General features: G+C 43.4%; 1 protein-coding gene across 2 annotated transcripts in view; it reads left to right on the forward strand.

Annotated features, from left to right (window-relative positions):
* The window catches only part of RECK (reversion inducing cysteine rich protein with kazal motifs), a 531,495-nt gene that overhangs the window by 414,103 nt on the left and 90,413 nt on the right, over positions 1-26,979 (forward strand). Inside the window, exons 18-19 of one of the 2 annotated variants that reach the window (XM_083188354.1) lie at positions 1,631-1,841; positions 6,891-6,964. In XM_083188354.1, coding sequence (XP_083044480.1) covers positions 1,631-1,841; positions 6,891-6,964 — 285 coding nt within the window. Of the gene's footprint in view, positions 1-1,630; positions 1,842-6,890; positions 6,965-26,979 lie in introns of those variants that run through there. The other variant, XM_083188355.1, reaches the window with a different exon arrangement.

Below are 26,979 nucleotides of genomic sequence, written 5' to 3' on the forward strand. Positions count from 1 at the left end.
AAATATGTGCAAGAAAATGATTGCTTGGGATTCAAATTTTGTGTCTGAAATTAAACACAAACTTTAAAACCTTTTTTCGTGCACAAATAAAATATATTGTTTTGTGTATTTCATGTGTTGATGTGCTTATACAACATGCATGCAAGATACCACAAGATACCTCATTCAAATATTAACATATTCCAAATAATCAGTTCTCTAAAATGCTTCTAGTCCTGAGCATTTTGGATATGGATACTCAGCCTATATCTACATTTTGAATATATGTCCCTTAAAAATATATTATCAGCAACATTGTGCAGTTCAACATGTCATGATCTCATTTCTAACTTACTAATATAAATGCTAGTATTACAGGTTTCTGTTATGTGGGCACTCACCTCATTAATTCATTATCCTTGGTATTTCCCCTTGTCCTTTTGTATGTATAGTAGAAACCTGCCCATTGTTTGAAATCCCACTTACTGTATACAAGTCAGCAGTAATAGCTTAATTCCTAATGGGTGTTTACTTCACTTCATGCATACCTCCCAACTTCTGTGTTGGGGAAATAGGGACACTCTGCGCGAGCGCCCGAAAAAGGGGCGGGGCGTATGCAAATGAGGCCGCGGCTTATGCTAATTAGCCGCGGCCTCATTTTCATACGAGAATAGACGCTGTGCGCATACGCACAGCGTCTATTCTATTAGATTGGGGGGTCTCCCAACTGCCACCCCCCGCAGCGGGACAATGTCTGCCGCGGGTGGGACAGCGGGACAGGACCCGAAAATCGGGACTGTCCCGCTGTAATCGTGACAGTTGGGAGGTATGCTTCATGTCATACGAATCAGGAAGTGCACACACAAAATTAAGAAAATTGTGCCTGTCCTTCTTCCTTAGGTTCATTTATGTGGTGGTGTATAGTTTTGCATATGTTTGTCCACATGTTATATAAATGGCAGCCATTAGCACTGTTTTTGCCTATCATTTTGGCCATAAATAATTTAATTTGGTCTTGGACCATCAATCCATTTGTTATTTGTTTTTTTTTGTATGTTGTTGCTGGCATTTGAGCTACAGATGGAGCCCTATATTCCTTGCCTGGCGCTCGCCAGATTGTCCCAGCTGGCGAGCACCGGGGGAGATGGCCTCCATCAGACTGGGACCCGCATGCGTCTCACACGCATGCGCGTTCCAGTATCTCGGCGGCTGGGCGGCATGACCCTGTCCGCCTCCGCTTCAGGGAGATGGGCAGGGTTAGGGGGGGTTTGGGGTGGCAGTGGGGACCGTAGATGGCAACGGGGGAGGTGGCGGGGAGCTCCATCGGAACGGGGCGCGGGAGCATCTTGTGCGCATGCTGCCCCTTCCGATGGCTGGCAGGGGCTGGTGATGGTATCGCCAACCCCTACAGAGAAGAGGTCGGCTCCATCTGTATTAAAGAAAAGAGGTAGGTGTTTAGAATTTAGGAAGATTTTTTTCCATCCTTGCAATTACATTTTATTTTTATTATTATTATTATTTTAAAAATTGATTTGATATTTAGAGTTTTGTTGTAACTCATAGCACCATGTATTGTGTACTTGAGCATTTCACCTCACAGTTTAGTTTGTCACAATTAGATCTAACACCAGAACATTTTAAACTTTTCTAGCCTTTCTGCAAATTTGCTGATCCAGTTTGCGGGCACAACGGTGAAACCTATAGTAGTGTATGCAGTGCATATTCCAATCGTGTTGCTGTGGATTATTATGGACAATGTCAGGATGTTGGGACATTCTCATATCATAGTTTTCCTACCGGGTGCTCATCCATTCAATGTCCTCAAAAGCCTAAAGTTGGATGTAAACCAGTCACACCTCCTGGTAAGAAAATTTATTTATATTGCATATATATAATGTGGTTAATTCAATTATATGCATACTTACAAAAGTGAAATTACAGCATAAAACCTGCATATACAGTATCGCTGCCATTAGTACACTTGCAAAAGAGAATAATGGTGGTCACATGTTTATTTTTGCAAAGGCAACCTGACTGGGTTGACCGTTTTTGAGAAAATGCGATTTTTTTCTCAAATCGCCCTATATTGCTGTTTTTTAAAATCGCATTTTTGCCGCGAATTCGCATATTTAATGAGGTGTGTATTCCGGCATGAAAATTACGAGAAAGGGCGATGTTAGGCATGAAAAAGTGCGATTTTTTTTTAGTCATGAAAAGGTGTGATTTTGGTGACATGTGCGATTTTGTGATAAAAAAAAAAGGTACTTGTGAGTTAACTGGGCGCCCGATTTCTAAATCGGGTCGGATCGGGCACATCGCATCGCATCGCATGCGACCATCGGATGCGATGCGATGACCCGATTTTTCCATAGGAAGAAATGTTAAAATGGACTGAGTCCATTTTAACATGGAATTCAATGGGAAAAGGGGTCCTTTTCATACCCCTACTATCCAAGTGGGCATGGAGTTGGATATAAACCTGTGGCGAGCGTAGCGAGCCACCGAGCCCGAAGCGTGGCGAGCGTAGCGAGCCCCGCGAGGGGACACAGAATACCGTCCCCTCGCGGGGCTCGCTTCGCTCGCCACGCTTCGGGCTCGGTGGCTCGCTACGCTCGCCACAGGTTTATATCCAACTCCATGCCCACTTGGATAGTAGGGGTATGAAAAGGACCCCTTTTCCCATTGAATTCCATGTTAAAATGGACTCAGTCCATTTTAACATTGATTCCTATGGAAAAATCGGGTCATCGCATCCGATGGTCGCATGCGATGCGATGCGATATCGCATCGCATCGCATCTGATTGTATGCCTTAACTTAAGGCATACAATAAAAAAATCGGGCGCCCAGATAACTCATAAGTACCAAAAAAAATGGCGTGAGGTCCCCCCTCCTGTACATAACCAGCCCCGGGCTCATTGAGCCGGACCTGGTTCCAAAAATACGGGGGACAAAAAGCATAGGGGTCCCCCGTATTTCTGAAACCAGCCCCGGACACTTGGACAGGTCCTGGTATCTAAAATACGGGGGACAAAAAATATGCGATTTATATATTTTTCAATGGGGAAAACATCTGGATGCGAATTCCGGAGATAAAAAAAATCGCACATTCAGAAAGTGTGATTTCGCGGCAAATCCCGCATTTTTTGCCGATTTTCGCATCTCATTAATTATGTGAATTCGGGAAAAAGTGCGAAAACAGCCGTTTTTACGATAAAAATTGCCAAAAACCCAACATCGACCTCTAATAAATGTCACCCATCATCTCTAGGTGTGTACGGCCGCCAGGCTGAAAGATGATACACTTTCAGCCCAGCTAAACGCCCCGCTCCCTACCTCCCCCCTGCTCCGTATACTTACCCCGCCCCGTTCCCAGGCTGCCCGGCTCCGGTCTCAGGCTTCAGTCTCCGGCACTGCACTCACTGATCACTGTCTTGCTACCCCCCTCCACGCGCCCGGCCGAACGCCCTGCCCCCGTCAGAAAGCCCCGCCCCCCCGGCTGACTCGTCGCTCCTAAACCGTGCTCCACATCACTGGCCACCAATGTGATTTCTAATGCAGTATTCTATACATCGCTGGCACATGCCAGCAATGTATATATTACTGACACCACTGGCCACCAATGATATTTGTAATGCAGTAATATATGCATTACTGGCACATGCCAGCAATGTATATATTACTGACACCACTGGCCACCAATGATATTTGTAATGCAGTAATATATGCATTGCTGGCACATGCTAGCAATGTATATATTACTAGCACAACTGGCCACCAATGATATTTATAATGCAGTAATATATACATTGCTGGCACATGCCAGCAATGTATATATTACTAGCACAACTGGCCACCAATGATATTTGTAATGCAGTAATATATACATTGCTGGCACATGCCAGCAATGTATATATTACTGGCACCACTGGCCACTAATGTATGTTTTTTATGGTGGCAACACAAACATTGCTGGCACATGCCAGCAATGTATACATTACGGCCACCAATGCATATTTATTATTTTATTATGGCGGTAACATACAGATGGAGCGCCCCTTGTCCTTGCCTGGCGCCCGCCAGAACGCCACCCACTGGTGAGCGCCGTCAGACAGGGACTCCATTAAACTGGGACGCACGCGCGTCCCAGTCTCTCAGCGGCTGGGCAGCGGGTCCCTGCCCATCTCCGCTTCAGGGAGACGGGCAGGGTTAGGGGGTCGGAGCGGCGATGGGGACCGACGGGGGAGGTGGCGGACGGCGGTGTGGAGCTTCGTTGCCATGGGGTGCATGAGTGTCTCGTGCGCGCGTGCCCCATGGCGGGAGCTGGCAGCTAGCAATAATTTCGCCAGCCCCTGCAAGGAAGAGACCGGCTACATCTGTATACATGGCTGGCACAGGCCAGCCATTTATATATTGTCGCCGCCACTGGCCACCAATGTATGTTTCATTTAGAGTTAGCACCCATCCGGGATTACTCTGGAGTCTGGACAGTCCGCTAATTGTATCAGGAGTCTGGACAGATGGTGGCGCCACACTCTCCATCGGCACTGACGCAGAGATGTGCTGAGAGTGAGACGCGCTGTGTGTGTGCACCGCCGGAAGAGATAGCCAGCTAGACAAGCAGGTCTGCAGCTATTTCTCCCGGGCGGTGCAGTGTTTCCCTGATTGCTGGGCTCCGAATATACGCAGCCCAGCAATCAGTTCTGAATCAGGCACCAAGAACAGAAATGCACTGAATAAAATGGCCTCTGCTCCCTCCTTCGGAATTCAGACCCGCCCATTATGTAAATCACCTTTTATATGAAAGATTTTCAGCAAAGTTTTTCACCTCCTGAAAATCACTTGCTCTTTGGGGAAAATAGCAAGTGATGTATGCACTACTTTGGTGACAGATATATCTATCAGAGATTTTGGCAAAGTCTTTTGAAATGAAAATCTTCTAGTGTGTATGGGCCTTATGGCAGCTGGTGCTGCGTGTTTGAACGTGTGGGCTTATGCAGGCCAGTCAGTTGTTTAGTTTTTGCTTATATTGCCCAGTGTATGGGCATGCAAACATATATTTATTATGCCAATATGTTATTGCTGACTGCTGTATTGGTATTTCACCCACAGCAGCTTGCACAGTCCAATCATCTACTCTCTCTTATTTATGCTGCGTGTCTGCCTCTTACTGTAATTAGCGGCTTTGCGCCCGTTAGTATTGCGTTTACAGTGTGGCGGCTGGTGCTGTGTGTATTAACAATGGCTGTTATAGCCTGTCACTCCCGCTGACGGCGTCCGTGTCTATCCGCATGCAGGCTTACACGGCTCCGTCAGTGGTTCTCTCACTACTGTGTACGGCATCTCCGCCTGACACTGTCAGTACAGGTTATCTGCCTATTGGACATCACACATCAAAACGCCTCTCACTTTGGTGTGCGGCGTCTCCGCCTGACACTATCAGTACAGGTTATCAGCCTAGTGATTCACATTTGGGGTACATATATTTTATATCTGGCACATCAGGACATCACATATCAAGCGCCTATGTACATTTCACCAGAATTTCTGGCTTCATCAGGGCAAAGACGGAAATTCCGGTGAAATGCGCATAGGTGCTTGATATGTGATGTCCTGATGTGCCAGATATAAAATATATGTACTGTACCCCAAACTTACTCAGTTTAACCAGGGACCAGGCAAACGCTATACATCGCTCCTGATCTAAGAAACAGCACCACCATCCCGGCGTTTCACTGCAGCGGAAGTCTCTCCGTCCTGCGGTCGAGCAGGAAACCGGAACATTAACTTCCGCTGATAAGCAAAAGTAGTGGAACGCACGCCGGGATGGCGGTGCTGTTTCTTAGATCAGGAGCGATGTATAGCATTTGCCTGGTCCCTGGTTAAACTGAGTAAGTTATACATTAATGAGTGGCGGCTTGCTGTAGTGCTATGATTGAGCATTGTTGGTGTTTAAGGGTTATTTTCACTGATAGGTAGTTCCAAAGTGGGAGGGACTGAGGTGCTCTTAAATATTGACACATACCATTAGGGATTTGTCTGTGTGTCCTACAAGAGGTGGTCATGATTAAGGCCACGTTCTGTGGCCGAAACGTTGACCTGACTGTATATCTGTGAAGACCCTTGTTATGGAATAAAAATCCTGTTGGAAGTATAAAAATTGAAGCCCTGGTGAGTGCCATTTATTTTTGGATTGGACTATATATATAGACACTCAAAAGGGTGACACTGTCAGGTAAGGTTTGGTTTGCAATGCTGACATGTTAATAAAGCAATTTAAAGCATTTTAAGTTACTCTTTTACAATTTATCACTGCTGATAAAACATTGTGTGGGATATTTTTCTTAGAATTTTTCTAGGGCAGTCTATAAAACAACCTGTAAAACTATGCTGAGTGGTTGGTATGGTCAACTTCTGCACTTTATCTCTCTCCAAGATACTGTATAATAAATCTCCCCACATGTTTGAAGATGAAAAACCAAATGATAGAAATAACATTATTGACATAAGGATAACAGCTTCAACTTCATAATGTTCACATACTGATGTCGTCATTTTGATTGTCATATGGGGCCAAATGTAATAGGGTGAGAGTTTCAGAAAGTGAGAGATTTTGGGAGAGTTTTCCCATTTTTTTTAAAGCAGCAATCAATTACACTGCAAAGCCAGTTTGATTTTGCCATGTAATTGATTGCTGCTTTAAAAAAAAAAAAAGGGGGGGGGGGGGGGAACTCTCCCAAAATCTCCCACTTTCTGAAGCTCTCACCCTATTACATGGCCCCATGATGTGTAATGCCCTATGTGTTAATAATGATTTTTATAAAATTAGGCATGATAAAATACTTGATAATTTGATTAAAGCATAATAAACATCTAATCAAGTTAATTGAGAATTTTAATTTTGTCATACAGGAGCATGTTGTCCTTTATGTGCTGGTGTTCTAAGGATCCTATATGATAAAGAAAAGTTAGATACATTTGCCAAGGTACAGTATACTATTAACACTTTTACGTTTTTCCAGACAAAAACTAATAAAAACAAGAATAAGTGCACCTGCTTCTAGTGCACAGCCTTTTCATGGTGATTACTTTTTGCATCTCTATATGAAAGCACATAGAAATATGAAAAAGTGCAACTGTAAGGTTCAGGAATTCTAGGGACACAGTATGATAAGATTATAAGGACACACTATGATTTCTAGCACCTCTGAAGTCATTTAGTGGGAGAAAAGGTAAACGATATAGCATTAAAATTACAGTATAATAAATACAATAGTACACCATATAAAATCTGATGATTCCCATTTAGGCAGAGATCAGAGCTTTTTTAGTATAATATGTCTGCAACTCAGCAATGTTTTAACTGCCCTGACTAATATAAAGGACAGAGAGAGTTACATTTGGGTGAGTTATTTTGTTTCTCTGCAGAGTAAATACTGGCTGCTTTATTCATTTTGTTTCTCTGCAAAATAAATACTGGCTGCTTTATTCTAATCTGGCTTGTTGGAGTGAAAATCTGGACATTTCTGGGAACAAACTACAGTAGACCGTTTTCTTCTTCTGAACGAAATTGGCTTCTGAACGATATTGATGGCAATATCTTCTAGTGTGTATGCCTACTATGTTTAACAATGCACCCCCCCGGCTCATTACATAGTTACATAGTAGGTAAGGCTGAAAAAAGACTTGAGTCCATCTAGTTCAACCTAGTATAGATTATCCATTGCTGATTTGGTAGGTTCTGATATTTTACAGACAGATTATATTTCTTAATTGTACCCATGGATGTTTTTATCCAGTAAATGTATGTCCAACTTTGCCTTGAACGCATTTATTGTGCCAGCCGTCACAACCTCTCCGGGAAGAGAGTTCCAGAGTTTGACTGTTCTGACCGTAAAGAAAATCTTTCTACTAGCTGAACGAAATCTTTTTTCTACTAATCTGTACTCATGCCCTCGCGTCCTAGATTCCTTTCTAGTAGAAAAGAGGATGTGTGACAGTTCCTTATATTGGCCCCTGATATACTTGTACATGTTGAGCATGTCCCCCCTTAAACGTCTCTTTTCCAATGTAAATAGTCCCAACTTGCGTAATCTCTACTCGTAGCTTAAATTCTCCATTCCCCTAATAAGATTAGTTGCTCGTCTTTGGATTTTTTCTAACTCTATGATGTCCTTTTTATAGTGTGGGGCCCAGAATTGCACTCCGTATTCGAGGTGAGGTCTTACCAATCCTTTATACAGTGGCATAATTACCCTTGAGTCCCTAGTTTCCATTCCCCTTTTAACCCCTTCCTGACACAGCCAGTTTTTGCCTTCCTGACAGAGCCCTTTTTTTCAAATCTGACATGTATCACTTAAGTGGGGATAACTTTTTTTTGCTTTTACTTATCCCAGTGATTTTGAGTTTGTTTTCTCGTGACACATTGTACTTCAAATTAGTGGTAAATTTGGGTCAATACACTCTGTGTTTTTTTGTGAAAAATACCAAAATGTCGTAAAAAAATGGAAAATTTAGCAATTTGCAAAATGTTAAATTTTCTGCTTGTGAGACAAATAATCATACCACTCAAAATAGTTAATAACTAACATAGACCATATGTCTACTTTATGTTTCCATCATTATTTCAACTTCCTTTTAATTTTTTTGGACACTAGGAGGCTTACAATATGAATAGCAAATTCTCAAATTTTCAAGAAAACTTCAAACACTGATTTTTTTAGGGACCAGTTCAGTTCTGATGTGACTTTGAGGGACTTGTATGTGAGACACCCCCATAAATGATGCCATTTCAAAAACTGCACCCCTCACAGTATTCAAAATAGCATTTTGGAAGTTTGTTAACCCTTTAGGTGTTTCACAGGAATTAAAACAAAGTGTAGGTGAAATTTCAAAATTTCATTTTTTTTGCAGATTTGCAATTTTACTAGAGAAATGTGACTAAAAATTGATTCCCCCAATTCTTTTGTTTTCATAAATATCCTATATGTGGCCCTAGTGTGCACGTTGATCAAACCACAGGCTTCATAATAGAAGGAGCACCTACTTGATTTTGGAGCCTCCTTTTTATGAGATTATTTTTTAGGCACCATGTAGGTTTCTAGGCACCATAAGATGCTAAAATTTAGGAACCCCCCCACAAGTGACCCCATTTTGCAAACTACACCCCTCAGAAAATTCATCTAGGGGTATAGTGTACATTTCAAACCCCCAGGGGTTTCACCAATTGTGGTACAACTGGGCAGTGAAAATGAAAAATAAAATTTTTTACACAAAAATGCAGTTCTGGCTCAAAATTTTTCATTTTCACAAGGAATGAAGGAGACAAAGCACCCCAAAATCTGTGCCCCAATTTCTCCCGAGTACGGCAATGCCTCACATGTGACCAAAAAATACCATTTGGGTGCATGGCAGGACTCAGAAGGGAAGGAGTGATTTTTGGATTTTGCAGCTCAGATTCTGGTGGAATGTTGGTGGGTGCTATGTCGCATTAGCAAGACCCCCCAAGCACCAATACAGTGGAACCCCCCCACAAGTGACCCCATTTTGCAAACTACACCCCTCAGGGAATTCATCTAGGGGTATAGTGTACATTTCAAACCCCCAGGGGTTTCACCAATTTTGATACAACTGGGCTGTGCAAATGAAAAATTACATTTTTTACACAAAAATGCAGTTCTGGCTCAAAATTTTTCATTTTTACAAGGAATGAAGGAGAAAAAGCACCCCAAAATCTGTGCCCCAATTTCTCCCGAGTACGGCAATGTCTCACATGTGACCAAAAAATACCATTTGGGTGCATGGCAGGACTCAGAAGGGAAGGAGTGATTTTTGGATTTTGCAGCACAGATTCTGGTGGAATGTTGGTGGGTGCTATGTCGCATTAGCAAGACCCCCCAAGCACCAATACAGTGGAACCCCCCCCACAAGTGACCCCATTTTGCAAACTACACCCCTCAGGGAATTCATCTAGGGATATAGTGTACATTTCAAACCCCCAGGGGTTTCACCAATTTTGATACAACTGGGCAGTGAAAATGAAAAATTACATTTTTTTACACAAAAATGCAGTTCTGGCTCAAAATTTTTCATTTTCAGAAGGTATGAAGGAGAAAAAGCACCCCAAAATCTGTGCCCCAATTTCTCCCGAGTACGGCAATGCCTCACATGTGACCAAAAAATACCATTTGGGTGCATGGCAGGACTCAGAAGGGAAGGAGTGATTTTTGGATTTCGCAGCTCAGATTCTGGTGGAATGTTGGTGGGTGCTATGTCGCATTAGCAAGACCCCCCAAGCACCAATACAGTGGAACCCCCCCACAAGTGACCCCATTTTGCAAACTACACCCCTCAGGGAATTCATCTAGGGGTATAGTGTACATTTCAAACCCCCAGGGGTTTCACCAATTTTGATACAACTGGGCTGTGCAAATGAAAAATTACATTTTTTACACAAAAATGCAGTTCTGGCTCAAAATTTTTCATTTTCACAAGGAATGAAGGAGAAAAAGCACCCCAAAATCTGTGCCCCAATTTCTCCCGAGTACGGCAATGTCTCACATGTGACCAAAAAATACCATTTGGGTGCATGGCAGGACTCAGAAAGGAAGGAGTGATTTTTGGATTTTGCAGCTCAGATTCTGGTGGAATGTTGGTGGGTGCTATGTCGCATTAGCAAGACCCCCCAAGCACCAATACAGTGGAACCCCCCCACAAGTGACCCCATTTTGCAAACTACACCCCTCAGGGAATTCATCTAGGGGTATAGTGTACATTTCAAACCCCCAGGGGTTTCACCAATTTTGATACAACTGGGCTGTGCAAATGAAAAATTACATTTTTTACACAAAAATGCAGTTCTGGCTCAAAATTTTTCATTTTCACAAGGAATGAAGGAGAAAAAGCACCCCAAAATCTGTACCCCAATTTCTCCCGAGTACGGCAATGTCTCACATGTGACCAAAAAATACCATTTGGGTGCATGGCAGGACTCAGAAGGGAAGGAGTGATTTTTGGATTTTGCAGCACAGATTCTGGTGTAATGTTGGTGGGTGCTATGTCGCATTAGCAAGACCCCCAAAGCACCAATACAGTGGAAGCCCCCCACAAGTGACCCCATTTTGCAAACTACACCCCTCAGGGAATTCATCTAGGGGTATAGTGTACATTTCAAACCCCCAGGGGTTTCACCAATTTTGATACAACTGGGCAGTGAAAATGAAAAATTACATTTTTTTACACAAAAATGCAGTTCTGGCTCAACATTTTTCATTTTCAGAAGGTATGAAGGAGAAAAAGCACCCCAAAATCTGTGCCCCAATTTCTCCCGAGTACGGCAATGCCTCATGTGTGACCAAAAAGTGGCAGGACTCAGAAGGGAAGGAGTGATATTTGGATTTTGCAGCACAGATTCTGGTGGAATGTTGGTGGGTGCTATGTCGCATTAGCAAGACCCCCAAAGCACCAATACAGTGGAAGCCCCCCACAAGTGACCTCATTTTGCAAACTACACCCCTCAGGGAATTCATCTAGGGGTATAGTGTACATTCCAAACCCCCAGGGGTTTCACCAATTTTGATACAACTGGGCAGTGAAAATGAAAAATTACATTTTTTTACACAAAAATGCAGTTCTGGCTCAAAATTTTTCATTTTCAGAAGGTATGAAGGAGAAAAAGCACCCCATAATCTGTGCCACAATTTCTCCCGAGTACGGCAATGCCTCATGTGTGACCAAAAAGTGGCAGGACTCAGAAGGGAAGGAGTGATATTTGGATTTTGCAGCACAGATTCTGGTGGAATGTTGGTGGGTGCTATGTCGCATTAGCAAGACCCCCAAAGCACCAATACAGTGGAAGCCCCCCACAAGTGACCCCATTTTGCAAACTACACCCCTCAGGGAATTCATCTAGGGGTATAGTGTACATTTCAAACCCCCAGGGGTTTCACCAATTTTGATACAACTGGGCAGTGAAAATGAAAAATTACATTTTTTACACTAAAATGCAGTTCTGGCTCAAAATTTTTCATTTTCAGAAGGTATGAAGGAGAAAAAGCACCCCAAAATCTGTGCCCCAATTTCTCCCGAGTATGGCAATGCCTCATATGTGACCAAAAAATACCAGTTGGGTGCATGGCAGGACTCAGAAGGGAAGGAGTGATTTTTGGATTTTGCAGCTCAGATTCTGGTGGAATGAATGGTGGGTGCTATGTGGCATTAGCAAGACCCCCGAAGCACGGTGAAATGATGAACCTAATAATCCATAGATGTGTGGTATATTTTAAAACACTCCTTTATACATAGGCCGGGTTTGTCGGGGCAAGTTTCACAGTGGAAAATAGTTTCCTTTCTTATTCCCTTTTTATAGCAAACTTTGCACCTTTTTTGTGTCCTGCCCTTTCTTGCAGTGGAGGGGATTTTGTTAGGAAAATGCTGCCCTGGTACAATACGGGGGCCAGTACTAGAAGTACTGGGGCCCTCTGCCTGCTGGTTCCCAAATATTAGGCCCTTTATGACTTCCTCTTGAAAGTGCATAAATGTCCCCCTCTGGCTGGTAGAACGGAATAGCACGTAAGCGTTATACAGTGCCATCTGGATGATATACACGGCCAGCTTCTTGTACCAGATTTTTGTTTTCCGCAGGGCACTGTACGGCTTCAGTACCTGATCTGAAAGATCCACTCCGCCCATGTACCTATTGTAATCTAGGATACAATTAGGTTTTGAGGTGTGGGTACTGGTACCTCGTACAGGGATGGAGGTGGTACTGTCTCCATGAATTGTTGTCAGTATAAGGACATCCCTCTTGTCCTTATATTTGACCAACAACATATTTTCGGTGCATATTCCCCTGCTTTCACCCCTTCTCATTACTTGGGCAATGTGCGTTTTTGGGAGGCCTCTTTGGTTCTTACGCACAGTACCGCAAGCTGCTGTACCTCTTGAACCAAGGGCCTTAAACAGGGGGATGCTAGTGTAAAAGTTATCCACATAGAGGTGATAACCTTTATCCAGGAAGGGGTGCACTAAATCCCAGACAATTTTTCCACTAACACCTATGAGGGAGGGGGGGCATTCTGGCGGTTCAATTCTTGAATCCTTCCCTTCATATACCCTAAACCTGTGGGTGTACCCTGAGGTGCTTTCACACAGCTTATACATTTTTATGCCATACCTTGCCCTCTTACTGGGAAGGTACTGGCGGAATTTAACCCTTCCTTTAAAATGTATAAGGGACTCGTCAATACAAATAAATTTTTCAGGGATGTACATCTCTGCAAATTTGGCACTGAAATGATCAATGACCGGCCTGACTTTGAATAGCCGGTCAAAGGTGGGATCATCTCTGGGTGGGCACAGTGTATTATCGGTGTAATGTAAAAATTTAAGGATTATCTCAAAACGAGCACGAGTCATGGCCATACGGTAAAATGGGGTGCTGTACAGAACATCTGTACTCCAATATTGCCTAATTTCTGGCTTTTTTACTATGCCCATATGTAACACCAGACCCCAAAACGTCATCATCTCTACTGCATCTACAGGGGTCCACCTAGCAAATGATGACGTGGGGTTTTGAGCAATAAACTGCTGGGCATATAAATTAGTTTGGTCCACCATTAAATTTATAAAATCATCAGAGAAAAATAATTTCAAAAAGTCAATTCTCTGAGACCTGCTGAATCAAATTGGATTCCTGGGATGGCCAAAAACTCAGGAACCTGGGGCTCAAAATTGTCTGGTGGTGGGGTCCATACGGGATCAATCATTTGGGGGGGGTCTCAGCTGCTCTATGGGGGCGTCTTTGAGGGGGTCCCTCATCAGCAGAGGAGGAAGAGGAGCTTAAGGCGAATCCTTCAAATTCCCCGCTTGCATCACTGGCTGTGTCAGAGTCAGAGTCAGAGGCAAGCATGGCATATGCCTCCTCCGCTGAATACATTCTTCTGGATGACTGGGATGACATTTGGGATGACATTTGGGATGCCATTTTTATTTTTGTGTTTCTGTAAGTGTAATGTTTCAACACGTGTATAGTGTAGGGGGGGTACAAACTTTATTTCAACACGGGGGGTATGTAGTGTGTAGTGTGTATGTAGTGCAGAAAAAAAAATACTTTATACAGGAATTTGATCCCAATAAAAAAAAAAAAAATTGAAGGGGTTAAAAAAAAAAAAAAAAGGTCCTGCGCCAAAAATTGAGCACAGATGTTGGTCAGTAACGTCCGTCACTGAACAGCGCTCAAAGGCAACAGGAATTTGATCAAAAAAAAAAAAAATAGATCAACCCTGTGCCGAAAAAGCTGATCAGTGATGTACGTCACTGATCAGCGCACAGTGGCCACAGGACACCCACAAAATCACAGTGTGTGTAAAAAAAAAAAATTAAAAAAAGACCCCACAGCACCCTCAAAAAAAAAAAAAAAAGGTGATCAGTGATGCGACACTGATTACCAGTGAGGGGCAGCAGGTGCACAACCTTTGGTGCAACTGACAGTGCAACTGGCAGCAACTGACAGGTATATATAAAAAAAAAAACCCTGCACCCCCAAAAAGTTGCTGATCAGCACAGATATACTGATCAGCACAAAAGGGGGGGTAGCAGACACAAAATATAGCACTCTCTATCACTCTCTGTCTCTATCTCTCACTCTCTATCACTCTCTATCACTCTCTGTCACTATCTGTCCCTATCTCTCACGATCTGTGACTCTATGACACTGCTGCAGCAGCACACACAGAAGTCACAAGATCCAGGAAGTATCCAGCTGCTGGCAGCACGCTACCAGCGGTGATCAGCGGTGATCAGGTAAGTTTCAGGCAAGGATCAGGTATGTATCACGACAGATTGGCACGGTGACCGCTCTGCACGCAATTCCAGACCGGAATGGCGTCTGCAGCGCAGTCACCGTTAGTTTAAATCACGCGCCTTGGCTGTGATTGGTCCGTGGGTCCCACGGACCAATCACAGCCTTGGGGGCAGGTGGGGTGAGGTGTCGTCGTCACCGATGACCCCCTCATGCCCCCTGATGCCCGGCGGTGATTGACACCTGTGTTACCGAGCGTCTGATTCGCCAGTAACACAGGAAAACGCTGTGAATGGCTGTTCACACTGAACAGCCAATCACAGCGATCGCCGACGGGGGGGCGGCATCGCAGCCCCCCCTGGTCATGCAGGGACATGTCTACTGTCAGGGACAGCAGACATCGTCCCTCTGTCACTGCGTCTCGAGACGCAGTGGCACTTTGAAGTCATGACGTATATATACGTCATGTGTCGGGAAGTACATCCCGGCCATGACGTATATATACGTCAAATGTCGGGAAGGGGTTAATACATGCTAAAATTTTGTTGGCCTTTTTTTTAGCTACATAACAATGGACACTACATCCCAGTTTGCTGTCTATTTGGACTCCTAGATCCTTTTCAAGTATGGAATTACCCAGTTCCTCTCCGCTAAAGTTATAACTAGCACACTGGTTGTGTTTCCCAAGGTGCATAACCTTACATTTATCTACATTGAGCCTCATCTTCCACTTTTTTGCCCACTCATCTAGAATGGCAAGATCATTTTGGAGCATGGTGACATCTTCTGATGATTTGATGACATTGCTAAGTTTTGTATCATCCGCAAAAATGGATACATTGCTGAGTAACCCCGTCCCAATATCGTTAATAAAAATGTTAAATAGAATGGGCCCTAAAACCGAACCCTGGGGCACTCCACTTAATACCGGTATCGTATCTGATACGGCACTATTCACAACCACTCTTTGTTCTCTATTACACAGCCAATTCCCTACCCATCTGCAGATATTTTCAGCCAATCCTAGGTTCTCCATTTTATTAATCAACCTCTTGTGTGGGACAGTATCAAATGCTTTAGCGAAATCTAGGAAAATCACATCTATAGCATTTCCATTATCAAGGTTTTTGCTAACCTCTTCATAGAACCCTAGTAGATTAGTTTGGCATGAACGATTTTTCACGAACCCATGTTGGTTAGTACTGAGTAGATGGTGATGGTCTAGATATTCCAGAATACCATCCCTTAAAAATCCTTCAAATAGTTTACCCACTATTGATGTTAAACTAACAGGTCTGTAATTAGCAGGATCTTCCTTTTTTCCTTTTTTGAATATTGGCACTACCTCTGCTATTCTCCAGTCTTTTGGTACTATACCTGACGATAGTGACTTGCTAAAGATATAATGTAGGGGGGTAGCTAGTTCATCCCTTAATTCCATTAATACCCTCGGATGAATCCCATCTGGCCCCGGTGATTTATTTGTTTTGAGTTTGCTTAGCCTCAGTATTATTTCCCCCGGCGTAAAATTCACAATGAGACCTGGCTTATTCCGTTTGTGGTAGATGTTCGTTCCACTGTCTGCTCTCCCTTAGTGCCTCATCACGAGTTGGAGCTTCTACCATTTGTGTAATAAACTGATCTTTAAGTAAGCTTAAGAACCCATTGCTTCTTGCTGATTTACATGTTTCATTTTCCCAATCAATGTCGGGTAAATTAAAATACCCCATAATTAATACCTGACCTTGATTTGATGATTGTTCATTTGGTTTAAAAGAAGAGACTCTTCTCTTTCATTTATGTTTGTTGGTCTATAGTATACCCCATTATAATTTTGTTTTTTTGTTTTATTATTATTGTCAGTTATCTCTGCCCACACTGCCTCCGAGTTGTCTTCTTCTAGATCTGTGCTCATTTTTTTCTCACATGATGTTGAGTTATTATTTACATATAGGCACACACCCCCGCCCCTTCTATTTTCCCTGTCTTTCCTGTAGAGTGTATATCCCTCCATGTTTAATGCCCAGTTGTGCGTCTCATTACACCATGTTTCTGTAATACCAATGATGTCGTAATCGTCCCTACTGATCACCGTTTCTAGCTCCCCGATTTTACTCACTAAGCTTCTTGCATTAGCCAGAAGCTAATGTTAATGATATCGTTAATGATATTGACATCTTCCGGACATGCAGGTCAATCTGCCAATATTGCTCATGCTCTTTGCACCCAGTGTTCAGTGTGGATGTACAATACCTTTCATGATCAGCTCAAGGGACATTGTTCACCAATATCTTTCGTCTTTCATATCTTTTAGTGTGTACGTGCCTTAAATCGACCAATTTGTCTGTAGGACCAATTTGTATCTGTTTTCCATGTTTATAAATATTGGAAAGATAATCTTCTAGTGTGTGGGGGCCTTTACACTGTAATTTAGATTCAGTTTGAACACTCCCCACCCAAATGTAATCTCTCTGCTCATGTTACATATGCCCCACCTGCAGTGAACAGTGGTTTGTCCATTAAAGGTGGAGTTTGCTGTTGCAAACCTAACAAAATCACACCCCAAAAGCTTGAGTTATCTTATGCCCAGGATAGTCATAACTATTTTTATTTTGTTGCAAAACTGCATTTAATGGATGTTACTACCTAGTGTTATCCTGATTCCAGCATTTAAATCTAGTCTTCATCTTACAGACCTTTTCATCTTACAGACCTAGCTGAAAAATCTGTCAAATCAATAAAGGGAATTAATGCTGCCACCAGCCATTAAGTGTAGGGCAATTGGGCATCAAATCCATCCAATTGCATAAATGTGTCAACTGACATGCAATATACTCCTCGCAAGTTTAAAGTTTATATATCAGCATTTCAAAATTGATAGTCAAGCTATTATAACAAATTACTAAAAAATGTTGAGTCATTATTGAAAAGTTACAGAAAAATAAAAGTTAATTTTGTCTATATTGTTGCCTGTCAAAAGGTTAAATAATACCCCATTCACACCAGCCTTTTTTCCTGGATTGGCCCCAGGAACAACCCGGGTGCAGTGCTGGTGAGAATGGGTCCCGGGCCAAAATCCTGGGAGCAATGCCCTGGCATTTCAACCATGTTAGCTACAAGGGTTGCTCCTGAGATCTTCCCAGAGTATGGTGTGGTGTGAACGGGAAACTGTGTCGAGCGAACCGGGTCCTGTTCAAAGCTCCAACCAATGCCTCCTCTCCACCCCTCGACAATGCACCGTCACTCTGACCCGCCCCCTCTGACATCACCGACCCAGGCCACATGGGGAAATTGCAGACCGAATTTATACAAATCAGCAGAGTGCTGGATCAATTCGTACACACATATATATATTTATATATATATCTATATATATATATATATATAGAGAGAGAGAAGACGGCAGGTCCGGCACTCACTCCTGTTCAAATTGCTGCGCCCGGTGCCCTCACTAACCAGAGGATTTGTAGCAGACATAATGTGCGGCACTCGTAGCAAATAATCAAGCAGAGTCAGGTTTGTATATTAACGTTTCATTCCTAGTGGAATTTCATCAGAATACAAAATATGGATGAAGCCTTCTTACCTTCTATCCCCACCCGGTGCACATTTCGCCGCCACGGCGTCCATCCACGCTATGCAGCATCCCGATGACGTCACCGTGTCAGCGCCACGCATCCCCGTAGGGCGCACATCGGTGACGTAGTCACGTCAGGACCCGTATGGTGATATCTGTGTGTTAAAAGCAAATACAAAGGACACATTTGAACAAACAGTATTACAAAAATGAAAACAATTTTACATAGCTATACTCATCACATAGCGACAGACACATGTCCTTAAAGTCGTCATAACAAAAATAAAGAACATAGCCCTAAAGCATATATAGTCGACACAAGCGACATGGTTCTAAAAATGGGGAAGATTTTAGGTCAGGGCCGGCTCTACCACTAGGCAGCTTTAGGCAGCTGCCTAGGGCGCCGGGATCTTTGGGGGCTCCACCAAGTCTGCAAATCAAAAAATCAAGGAATCTATGAGGATCCTTGTTGTATTTAATGCAGGTGGGGGCTGTGGAACTTCTAAGATCTCACCTCTATACTTTCCCTTGAGTCATAACTTCCTACATTGCTGCCCCCTCCTCCTTGTACTCTGTTGTCAGTGGCAAAGGGGAGGCTGCAGAGGGGGGGGGGGGGTAGGTTGAAGTTTTGCCTAGGGTGTTGAGAAGCCTTGCACCGGCCCTGTTTTAGGTGACTAAGATCATAAGTCGACTGTGAACATCCACCCAGTCTACCTGGTAAGTAGACATGATAATGGCATCCAGTGGCGTAACTAGATACATTTGGGCCTCATAGCAAAAGTTTTCAAGGCCCACTATTTATCACCTAATGCTTAAAAATGTATACAGCACATTATACTTTGACAGGAAAAGTGGGCCCTTTTCAGCTCTGTGCCCCATAGCAGCTGCACCCCCTGCACCTATGGTAGTTACGCCCTTGATGGCATCATGTCATTCAGACCTCGGGGTGTGATGGTATCTAATTTGTTTATCCAGAATGCTTCTCTGCATAATAATATAGCATTTCTGTCACCCCCTCTCTTTAATGGGGGCACATGATCTATCATGCGATATTTTAAACAGGTGAGGTTGTGACCGGCCTGCAAGAAATGTCTTGCGACCGGTTGATCACTGGTTTTAGAGGTAATAGCAAGTTTGATAGAAGAGCGGTGGGCCCCCATCCGCTCCTTAAATTTACGGCTGGTTTTACCGACATACGCGAGGCCACACGGGCAACCAATCAGGTACACCACGTGTGTACTCTCGCATGTCAAGTGATGTCTGATGTTAAATTTTGTACCCAGGCGTGGGTGAAAAAATGTGCCACCTGCCACTAAGAACTTGCATGTTGTGCAGGGACATTTAAAACAACCCGGTTTTTTATTGGATAAAAAATGTTTAGGGCCTTCTTTACCTCTATCAGTGATGTCTGATTTAAATAAGATGCTGTGTAGGTTCCTGGAATTTGAATAACAGGGCATTAGTCTGCTGTCATCCAATCCCAGACTCATCCGATTGGACAACATTCCAATGTTTTTTGGAAACCCCTGTGATACCTCCAGAAGATGTATTGAATTGCATTACCCAGGGTACAACCTCACCTGCAGTTTTTTGGGGTTTGGGCTCCAATAATTGGAGTCTATCCAGCTGAAGCACTCGGTTTTTAGTGGCCAGAAGAGAATCTAGTTTATATCCTCTTCTTACAAATTTGTGTATTAATTCATCAATTTGCATGGCTGCAGTCAGACTATTGCTGTTAATCCGATGTATTCTCAACATCTGAGAATACGGTAAGCCCAGTTTTAATTTGGTCGGGTGACAACTGCGCCAATGCAGAAATGTATTGCGATCTGTATTTTTAACATATACTGATGTTACAAGTTTAGATCGTTCAATCGAGATGGCAACATCTAAAAATTCAATACAAGTCTGACTCATTTTGTAGGTGAATTTCACCGGGCTATCAGATAAATTATTCCTCTCAAGAAGGGCTGTTAGGTCCTCGGTGGCTCCCCTCCACAAAAATAGGAGATTATCTATATAACGAGTAAAAAATATTATCCTAGAAGCAATATTGGGATCTGAAAAAAAGAGATCATCTTCAATATCGAACATATAGATGTTTGCGTATGTAGGAGCCACCGAAGACCCCATCGCACAACCTTTGGATTGCAGGTAATATAGACCATCAAATAGGAAAAAAATTTTGGTCAAAATGACCTAGTAATTTCACCCAAAAATCCACAAGAGCCAGGTCCCTATTGGGCTGTTTGAGTAATAGACGTTTAACTGCCTGCAAGCCCGCATCATGCGGGATTACAGTATAAAGGCTTGTCACATCTGCTGTGACAAGCCATACATCAGATGCTATTGAGCCCAAATTATTCAATTTCTTAAGTAAAGTAGATGTGTCAAGCAAGAAATGGTCATGGGCCTGGATAAGTGGCTGCAGAATGGAATCCAAATATACTGCACTGGGTTGCAAAAGTGATCCCCGAGCCGATATAATCGGTCTACCGGGTGGGGGATCTAATCCTTTATGTATTTTGGGGAGGGTATACAACAGGGGAGTAATGGGATGTTTAGGCAGTAGTATATCATGCAGTTCCTGTTTAATCAGATCAGAATCCAAGGCATTATCAACAATCTCACGTAAAGTCACAGAAAAGAGATCAGTGGGGTTTCTTAATAATTTACAATACACCCCAGGATCTGCTAACTGCCAATAGATTTCTGCACGATATTTATCAATGTCTTGGAGGACTATCGCGCCCCCTTTATCCGCCGGACGGATTATTATCCGTTCATTGGCAGATAGATTTTTGAGAGCTTCTTGTTCTTGGGGAGAGAGATTATTTATAGATCTATCAGTGTTTTTGATGACGGGCATCGTGTCCCGATCTATAAGTCTCAAGAAGGTCTTGATGCTCGAACAGTTCGACAATGGATCAAAGGAGGACTTAGGTTTAAACTGTTGTAGTTTCTTGGGGAGTTGATCAGCTGGAGGCAATGGGGAGGCAAAAAAATATTTTAGTTTGAGCTTGCGATGTTTCTCTGCTAACCAATTCAAATCGTTCAGATGATTCGTAGGAATGAACGATAAACCCTTTGACAGTACTGATTTCTCTGATTCTGTCAATTCATGGGTAGATAAATTGACTATCAATTCGCTTTCTTGGTTGCTTTCCTTCCTCCACGTCCCTTAGCGCTGGTTTTGCTTGCCCCTTCTGGTGTATCTTCTGCGGGGGGCGTTTTTGCGTCGCCTAGTCACCCCTAAAGGGATCCCGCGTCCGCGTCCCCTGGATGTAGTGGGTTCCATGTCACTTGCAGTGCTGTTGGCTTCCGCTGAGGTGTCAGTGTCAAAATTGCTTCTGAAATTTTTAGATCGCCTAAAGAATGGTTTCTTTCTTGGGTTCTGCTGCTGTATGCCAGATAGCCAACCGTAGACCTGGTGGGTCTCATAGTCTCTTTCAACTTTAGAGAATTTATCTTTCTTAAAGTTGATAAGGTCTTTTTTATATATGGCTAATTGGTTATTTAGTTTTGCCAACCAATCTGTTTCCTCATCAGAGGACAGTGTCGGGAGGTTGATATTTTCAAAGTCCTCTATCTTTTTCTTGTAATTGGCCATATCTTTGTTAGACTGGTCAATAACCAACAATATATGATCCATTGCACATTTATTTGCAATTGATATCCACTTCGCACAGAAATCTGCCAATTGTAGGGCTATTTTTGACCCTAAAGCCCCTCGGAATTTTCTTCCGGCGGAAATATTCACTCAAAGACATTGCTTGGTAGGTATAGTCTATTTCTTTCTGTTTTAGTCTGAGTAAATCTCTATATACAATATCAGCAGATTGTGTTTCAGGCAGATTAAAGATCGGTTGTTCATGCAGAATTTGATCTGCCTCTGAATCCGAGAAGCTAAAGAAATTGGTACTTATGAGTTATCCGGGCGCCCGATTTCTAAATCGGGTCGGATCGGGCACATCGCATCGCATGCGACCATCGGATGCGATGCGATGCGATGCGATGACCCGATTTTTCCATAGGAATCAATGTTAAAATGGACTGAGTCCATTTTAACATTTAATTCAATGGGAAAAAGGGGTCCTTTTCATACCCCTACTATCCAAGTGGGCATGGAGTTGGATATAAACCTGTGGCGAGCGTAGCGAGCCACCGAGCCCGAAGCGTGGCGAGCGTAGCGAGCCCCGCGAGGGGACATAGAATACCGTCCCCTCGCGGGGCTCGCTTCGCTCGCCACGCTTCGGGCTCGGTGGCTCGCTACGCTCGCCACAGGTTTATATCCAACTCCATGCCCACTTGGATAGTAGGGGTATGAAGAGGACCCCTTTTTCCCATTGAATTCCATGTTAAAATGGACTCAGTCCATTTTAACATTGATTCCTATGGAAAAATCGGGTCATCGCATCCGATGGTCGCATGCGATGCGATGCGATGCGATATCGCATCACATCTGATTGTATGCCTTAACTTAAGGCATACAATCAAAAAATCGGGCGCCCAGATAACTCATAAGTACCAAGAAATTTTGTAAAGGTACATTCAAGGGGTTAAACGTGCCATAGTCCCCGAACCGATAATTCACCAAAGTCAATAAAGCAAGTAGCACGGGAAATGCACAGATCAACCCACAATATGGGTTCCAAGGTAATCAACCAGAGATGATCTCCCAGAGTTGTCTGTTAAAAGTCACAATCACAATTGGTCCCGCAAATGGTCACCATGCACCATTTACCCCCCAAAAACATCAAAGTGTCCTTAGGAAAGCTGCAGTAATGATATACTCACGGCCCCAAATAGAAACTGGCAATACGTCTAGGAGAAAATATATCTGTGAAATGAATGTTGCCTTGACCGTGGTTCAATCTCATCAACGAGAGTGTTCCAAATGTAGAAGACGGCAGGTCCGGCACTCACTCCTGTTCAAATTGCTGCGCCCGGTGCCCTCACTAACCAGAGGATTTGTAGCAGACACAATGTGCGGCACTCGTAGCAAATAATCAAGCAGAGTCAGGTTCGTATATTAACGTTTCATTCCTAGTTGAATTTCATCAGAATACAAAATATGAATGAAGCCATCTTACCTTATATCCCCACCCGGTGCACATTTCGCCGCCACGGCGTCCATCCACGCTACGCGGCATCCCGATGACGTCACCATGTCAGCACCACGCATCCCCGCAGGCGCACATCGGTGATGTAGTCACGTCAGGACCCGCATGGTGTCTGGTTGCCATGGGGACGATATCTGTATGTTAAAAGCAAATACAAAGGACACATTTGAACAAACAGTATTACAAAAATGAAAACAATTTTTATTTTATTTTCAAAATATATTTTTTATTGAAACACTATAAATCACAGTTTACAATCAGATTACAGAGAAAAAGGTATTGAAATCGGCAGGTACAATATGAGATCAAGGTTCTTATTCAATATTATTATGTCAGATGTACAGTTCGACATTGAATAAATATGTTGGGAAAAACATAAGTCATGTCTGTGTCTTCTTACGTGGCGTGTAGGCCAGTACGGCCCAGGGCTGTCTCAAGGAGTGCATTATAACAGGATGTACTGTGTTAGACATCCAAAAGCACCGGAGGGTCCCCTGAGATAGTTCTCAGCAGATACCATTGCGTATCTTTGAGTGAGTTATGGAGTTTTGTTCTAATTTCCAAAGAGAGTATTGTTATATAGCTCGCCCAAGTGTCAAAGAGTTTTTTAGTGTATCGTTCCTTGTTCAGTAAACATTCAATCCACTCCATGTTAAAGACATGGAATAACTTTGTCTTGAACAGCTGCAAGGAAGGGGGGGGTAGTGTCGATCCATGTCTGCAGGATGGACTTACGCGCAACCGCGCTAACAATCCCCAGGAGTCTTTTGCACCCCCTAGTTATTCTTTGATCCTCCGGCAGTATGCCGAAAATAGCCCAATGATCTGTGAGGGGTACATAGTTCACTAAATGATCTTGCGCAAACTTCCTAACCTGTAGCCAGAATAATTTAATTATAGGACAATTCCAAAAGTAATGATACAGATTTGCCTCACCGGTCTGATACCTCGGGCAAATTGCCGAGGGGGTCATCCCGGCTAGGAATTGCCTGCGGGGAGAAAAGTATGCTTTGTGAAAAATGTTGAGGAACATCTCCTGGTATTGAATAGCGGGCAGTAGCCTTCTAGAGCGCAACAGTGCCTTGGACAACTGTGTACAAGTTAAGTCTGGCATTATTTGGGTCCAGGCTTTCATGCCTGTGGTGATGGTGTCGTGGTCTATAATCTGCCGTAGGAACTTATAATGTATAGATATGGCCTTACGGTCGGCCACCCCAGACAAGAGCATCACGTCGAGAGTGTTCGCCCAGTCCGTCTCTGAGAAGTTGCGTGTCATCCCTAAAGCATAGTGCTTAGCCTGCATATATGCAAGAAGGTGTCTGCCCAATGTTGGGAAGGCCTCCGAAGCCTTGTCAAATGACATTGGCTTTTTCAGGTCCCAGTCAATCAGAGCTCTGACGGAGGACAGGCCCTCGGCACGAAGACTCCTAAATGGGTGGCCGGCCGCACCATGTTGAAATTCTAAATTGGTAAGGTAAGAAGAGGGATTTATGGGCATTCAGATGTAGTCTATGTCTAAGGATGTGCCATAATCTGCGAGTTGACCACAGCAAGGGGTTCATTCGAGTCTGTTCATCCACCTCCCCATCATGAATGTGCAGAAAGCTCACCAAACCACCGTCAGCTAGGAATTCCCCTTCTATTTGTGTGTTAGCGTAAACTTCACTCCTGTGCAGCCAATCCCTTAAAAAGCGGAGTATGGAGGAATGGTTATAATGTAAGATATTAGGGAAGTTTATTCCCCCATTAAAAGCTGGCTGCTGCAGTTTATAAAGCCCGATGCGGGGTCGCTTTGAACCCCAGATAAATTTCCGAAAATGTGAATCTAGCAAGCGTAAATCGCCTTGTGTCAACAGTAGTGGTAGGGCCTGGAGTAGATACAGCCAGCGGGGGAAGGTCACCATCTTGATAAGGTTAGCCCTACCTATATATGAGAGTTTTAGATGTTTCCACCCCTCCAGTTCCCTAGCAGTTATCTGGATTGCTTCTGAGATATTTATTCTATATAGGTTTGCGCCTCGCTTCGGAAGGTGTATCCCTAAGTAGTCCAGTGAAGCCTTTTCCCATTTAATCGTGAATCCCCCACCCCAGGAGGGGATATGTACCCGGGGGTGTAAATACAGCCCTGTGGATTTGGAGGCATTGATTGTATATCCAGAGATTTCTCCGTAATCCTCCAGCCTGCTCAGTATCTGTTCTGGGTTGCCTATATATATAGTAGGACATCGTCCGCGAATGCCGAGAGTTTTAGTTCTGAATTACCGATCTTAACACCCTTGAATTCCATCCAATCTTGTAAGATACGGAACAGTGGGTCAATGCATAAATTAAATAATAGGGGAGAGAGTGGGCAGCCTTGCCGTGTACCCCTGAACATCTGGATACTTGTTCCCTTACAGCCATTGATTAATAGGGAGGTGGATGGTTGGGTATAAAAATATCTGATTAAGTCGACAAAAGCCTGATCGAATTCCCTTCTTTCTAGAACCGTGTAGAGATGGGGCCAAGCCACGGAGTCAAAGGCTTTGTTTGTGTCTAGGCTCAATAACATGCTTTGGGACGAGCGTTTATGGGATTCTGCCATCACTGCCGCGATAGCCATCCGGATGGCCCTCCCCGAATGACGGCCTCGGATAAAGCCCGTTTGGTGGGTGGTAAACAAGTCGCTGGCTATCGATTGCAACCTGTTGGCTATTATTTTCATTAGGATTTTAAAGTCTACATTTAGTAGAGAAATTGGGCGGTATGAATCCGCCAGTTTCAGGTCTTTGCCTGGTTTTGGGATAAGTGTGGTGTAGGCCTCAGAGAATGATGGAAAAGGGGGTTTAAATTTAAGAATGTTATTATATAGTTCCAATAATGTGGGGGTTAGTTCCGTCTCTAATAATTTGTAATAGCTTCCAGAGAAGCCATCTGGGCCCGGGGATTTGTGAGATTGGAGACTAGCTATAACTGTGAGCAGTTCCTCAGGTGTGATATCTGCCATAAGGGCGTCTTTCTGGGCCTGGGTCAGGTGGGGTAAGTTAGCCTCTGCTAATAGGGATGCCTGTTTTTCCGCGTTGACTGGGAAGTCTTTATATAGCTTTCGATAATATTCTTCGAAGTGAGTTAGTATATCATTAGTAGTGAATAAGTTCCTATTGGTGGTCGGGTCTCGTATGGATGTGATAAAAGATCTTTTTTTCTAAGGTTTTGACATAAGAGAGAGCAACCTTCCCGATCTACTGCCCCATTTGTAATACATTTGTTTTGTATAGTCTAATTTCTGGCGTGCCTGAGCTGTTAAGAAAGATTCCAATAGTTTCCTATTGTTTAGGTAAGTCTCTAGGTTAGCGGAGGAGTTACAGGTCTGATAATTCCTAAATGAAAGGGCTACCTCCCGGTGTAAATCTCTGTATTGTTTTGCTGTTTCCTTTTTACGTCTTGAAACGTATTGCATCACCTGTCCTCTCAGTACCGCCTTTGACGCTCTCCAGAACAGAACTATATCCTCCCAAT

Source organism: Crinia signifera, chromosome 5 (genome assembly GCF_055691185.1).
Source record: "Crinia signifera chromosome 5, ASM5569118v1, whole genome shotgun sequence".
NCBI lineage: Eukaryota > Metazoa > Chordata > Amphibia > Anura > Myobatrachidae > Crinia > Crinia signifera.